At 38.3% G+C, this 4,434-nt stretch overlaps 1 protein-coding gene across 1 annotated transcript; it reads right to left on the bottom strand.

Moving 5' to 3' along the window:
* Window positions 1–280: 280 nt before the first annotated feature.
* On the bottom strand, window positions 281–3,402 carry LOC141595811 (uncharacterized). Its single transcript, XM_074415777.1, has 9 exons — window positions 2,935–3,402; window positions 2,586–2,661; window positions 2,157–2,468; window positions 1,956–2,059; window positions 1,527–1,569; window positions 1,279–1,412; window positions 1,154–1,185; window positions 929–993; window positions 281–844 (listed from the first exon to the last, which is right to left on the bottom strand). Exons 1-9 carry the CDS (start codon window positions 3,351–3,353, stop codon window positions 596–598), a joined length of 1,434 nt encoding a protein of 477 aa, XP_074271878.1. The 5' UTR covers window positions 3,354–3,402; the 3' UTR covers window positions 281–595.
* Window positions 3,403–4,434: the final 1,032 nt, after the last annotated feature.

Genomic DNA, 4,434 nt, shown 5'->3' with positions numbered 1-4,434 from the left:
GTTCAAGATCGAGGTTTTTGTGTTAACAATAAAATGATACAGTAGTTTTCATTGTGTATAATGTACTGAGATGGTTTATTGTGAAAATTAACTACATTTTTCTATTGTTTGCTCTTTTGTAATATCTCTCTATTGTATTCCCCGTTTGTGGATGAATATTAAGACGCAACTTTCATGCGTAAAAAAAATATTATATTTGGATTATCAATAGTAAAATAACGTTTAATAGCTTCAAAACACGTGTGTACAGGTGAAGCGTCTTTTGTCGTACCAGAAGAAGACGGCCTTGGGGAAGCTGGTGTTTTATCAACCATTAAATATGTTCCCGATAGCTTGATGCACAACTTCGGAAGAGTCCACCTACCTTTCGAGGGTTGTTTTCAAAAGTGTGTATTCGGCAAACCAGAGGCTGCTGCTGATGATAAAAAAAGTTGTTCATCCGATCTTCTCACACGAGGATAATTGTAATTCAATCTTCTTCCTTCCACCACCATGGCTTAAATCTTACTACAAGAATCAATGGAATGCCCCCGTTAAGTTCACTGAATGGTTTGATGATTCAATCTTTATGATCGATCAACTTCCAAGTGAGCCATTATTTTATCAGACGCTTTACCATATTCGAGAATTGTAACAGCTTCACGCGTGAAAATAGAGGATAAAGCTTCTTATTCGGCTTCATTAATTTGTTCCTCCAACTGTTTGTTGTGGTATTCCTGAAATCAAGCCTATATTTTGCACTAGCCATGTATGTACAGACTGATTGCAGACTACTGCTAAATCGGAAGGGAAACCCTTGAAGAAGCGGAAACTTTACTCCTTGGTTTGGTGTTCTGATAAAATCCTGCCAAAACCCAAATAAAAATCATCATTTTACGCGGTTAAAAATTAAACACCAACAAGTACCTAATATATGGAGGCCACTGACCTCGAGACGGCCATACAAAGTCGGCATTGATATTAACTTTTTCTCTATAGCATTATTTAGACAATCTGCAATAACAACAAAAAATGTACTATAAAAAAGGTTTTAGATAACGCCGAATGGTGAATGATCCATTATCACATGTGGTTTTCCATGAGTAATTGATGGATCTCCGAAAGATAATGAGGTGCATTATCAAAAGACAAACCAAGAAGCTAAGCAAATTACCTCCATCCTCAGTCGTGAGGTTTGGGAGCACCCTGATATAAAATATACACGGTAAAATTAAGGAGAACCTACCCGATAAGGGAATATTAAAAGCATCGTCGACTACACAAATAAGATGACTATACCTGTTGATATATTCTTGATCCAAATCATTTCTCTTGAGATCAAAGGGTAAGGCCTCCAAACTCATGTCGTCATCTGAGCGAAGCCAGTGTATCGGCCATGGCTGGGGATTGGGGACTATCTTCTCTCGCGGGATCTACACCAGTTAAAGGTTAAATAGTATAAATCTCATTCAAGTACACACATCTAGTAAATAGATATGCATATGACATAGATAAAAGTGACGCTAACTTAAGGGTTGTTTACTTACATTTCTCAGCTTGTCAGCTACTGGTCTCATGGGCTTAAAAAAACTGAAAAAGGCACAGCTTGTGAGACGGAGCATCAGGAAAGCAAGCAAAATCGCTTCTAAATCAACATTGCATTTAGGGGTGAAGTCTGAGGCGAGGAAATTAGGGTGGCCGGGGACTATCACCCCCAAATGGGGGGTAATACATTATTCTAGTGGTAACAGATTGAGGTATCGTGACAGTAGGTCACAGGTTCGAATCCCTCTCCCCAGTATATGTGTACGGGCCTTACACCTCATTTGACGTCCAAACAAGGAAAGCAATCGTCCAGATATCCAAACAAGGCCATAAGTGAGAACACAAAAAAAAAGAATTGGAGGGGAAAGCCCTCCCCTCCCCTCCCTTCTTCTTTTGATATCCAAACAAGGCCATAAAGTGAGAACACAAACCGTAAAAAGTAGTCATCTGGAGAAGGAAGTACTTGTTTGTTGCGAGCAAATTCACGAACAAGGAAAGCAACGTCCAGATATGCGCGTTTAAAACCTTCGTCTCTCTAGATAACAAAAAAGGGAATCGACAAGAAACAAACTAACTCATTGATATGTCTATAATTTCTGAAAAATGGAATTAGGGTTGAAGAACGTACATACGTTTCGATATGGAAGCCTAGTATATGCCACAAACTTAGGACCAGCCATAGTGAAAGCATCAATCAGTAGCAACATAGCCTCTTCATCATCCGTCCTCTTTTCCAACGAGTTAAAGACGTGGTAGAGCGTGGCAATTGAAGAAGACGATGCAACTTCTGAGTATGAGGACAAAAAAAGTTCCGGGGCAGCAAAAAACAGTAAAGCTATAGGAACCAGTTGCCTCTTCTCAGCATAGTCCATGAAAGTTTGCCTGACACGCTCCTTGTTTTGGGTATTTCTCACAAGCATCCTTATTATTTCGACATCATATCTCTGCGTCAAGACTCCAAGGACTCAAACAACGGTGTTAAGGAAACAAACACTAATAAGAGGAATCCATTTAACAAATTTATAAATATACATTGTTAAATAGGTGTTTCGAAAACAAACCATGCACTGGCAAAGCAGGACAAGTAACTCATAGACCGACTTATGCGGGGTCCATGTTTTGATGACTAGAAGACCGCTAGGGAAATGAAAACAGCTTACCATCAGCATAGTTATTAGATTATCGGAAAAAGAAGAGCGAAGGCAATCTACATGATAAATAAGAAGCGTTTGGTTACATACAGGAATTTACAATGCCTAGGAAGTGTTGTATCACATAATTTTAGAATTGACGTGAATTTGAAAAATAAATATTGTTTTGTTACAGGTAGGCATTGTAATTCACGTAGTCATTAATTCCACCTACCTAGAGGGGCCTAGGTAAGCAACTTCGGAGGAATAGAGAAATTACGATGAAAGTTTTTCGAGAATGATGTCAATAGGAGTGGCCTGTTTGAGATTGAGATCGGCGAAATCAGAGTGAACATCAGCACTATCGCCCCTTTCAAGAAGATACTTAGTAAGCCAACGAGAAGAATGTAGAGCGGCAATATGCAATGGAGTAAGTCCTTCCTCAACTTTGATATCAATAATTCCTTTAGTTTCGCCATTTAAAACCGCAATACCGCAATTCAAACTATCATGTCTAAATACACCACGAACACCATAAAATTTACGAATACGTTTAAAATCAGGGTCCTTGATGAGCCTCAAAAATTCATCTTTATCGTCGAAATCAAGCGCATTGTCTAATGCTTCCCGAAGACTCCGTGCCTTCTTTCTGCGAACACGGATATCATCACGCCACTGAAAGCGAATAGGCTCGTCCATCTTAATTACTATAGGTATGCGATATTATTTCTTCTGTTGCATAAAAATTAAAGCTTGAGTTAATACAATAAATTAACCCAACAATCATAATAAAATAATAATAATAATAATGATAAACAACATCCCCAACTTAATTACAGTCAAGAGATGAATTCATAAGATTGACAAAGGGAAAACAAACCTTGAGAAAGGTGGTTGAGATTTGAAAGTTTTTCAAGGGTTTTTTCTTTTCCGTAAATCTTCCTGAGACGAATATATCCGTTTTAAAATAAAACGGGTTAAATAACAGTTCAGACGGACAAATATTTCACCTGCTTAAAGTTAAGACGTTAAGACGGGTATGCCTAAGGGTAATAATGAGACGAGACAGCTCGTGAGCAACTCGATATATTGCACGAAACGAGTCAAACTGAGCTAATGCCAAATCATTTTGTTTAAAAAAAGTTTTCTTTTAACCCCTATCAAGTTCGGTTTTTGTGTTCGCATGAGTCAAAAATCGAATATCTAACCACTCAGTTAAGATTTAAGAGCTGTTATCTCTCACGCCAACTAATTTTTAAATGAATGAGATGAGAAATGGTGAAGTGTTTGATTATCTTGACCATTTGTGAGTAAATGATTATGTTCACTGATTTGGATGGACAAGAATACAAGAACCACTCTTTTCAATTAATTGAAGTCCACAAGAATATATACTCCGTAATACGTAAGTGGACTATGACAAAATCTATTGCACATTTGCACGTCAAATACGTTATACTATAACCTCTCATTCCTTTCTTCGTAATTTTCATCCAAATCATGGACATGGATGGTCCAAAAGATGAAAATAAGCATAGCCATAGAAAATGGAGTAATCTCCTTGATGAACTCTTACACAAAATATGGCAACAACACATTGATCCACAACTACAAACCGATGTTCGACGTCGACTACGTGCCGTCTGCACCTCATGGCGCGCCTCCGTTCCTCTCACAATCGCCACCCCAAACCAACGTGTCAATATACCCAACTCCTTCGATGTCTCCCTCTCTGACACGGCTTTTTACCTCGTCGAGAACATATTTTACCTTGTTACTC

This window comes from Silene latifolia, chromosome 8, assembly GCF_048544455.1.
Source record: "Silene latifolia isolate original U9 population chromosome 8, ASM4854445v1, whole genome shotgun sequence".
NCBI lineage: Eukaryota > Viridiplantae > Streptophyta > Magnoliopsida > Caryophyllales > Caryophyllaceae > Silene > Silene latifolia.
Note: the sequence above shows the minus strand (reverse complement) of the source record. Positions and strands in the feature narration are given on the sequence as shown.

Excerpts from the sequence above, each read along its gene's own strand:
- LOC141595811 (XM_074415777.1), bottom strand. The coding sequence starts at position 3,353 with ATGGACGAGCCTATTCGCTTTCAGTGGCGTGATGATATCCGTGTTCGC. Across the intron at positions 2,662-2,934 it reads ATTCTCGAAAAACTTTCATC|CGGTCTTCTAGTCATCAAAA; the intron begins GTAATTTCTCTA and ends TCATTTCCCTAG. Across the intron at positions 845-928 it reads CTTTGTATGGCCGTCTCGAG|GATTTTATCAGAACACCAAA; the intron begins GTCAGTGGCCTC and ends GGGTTTTGGCAG.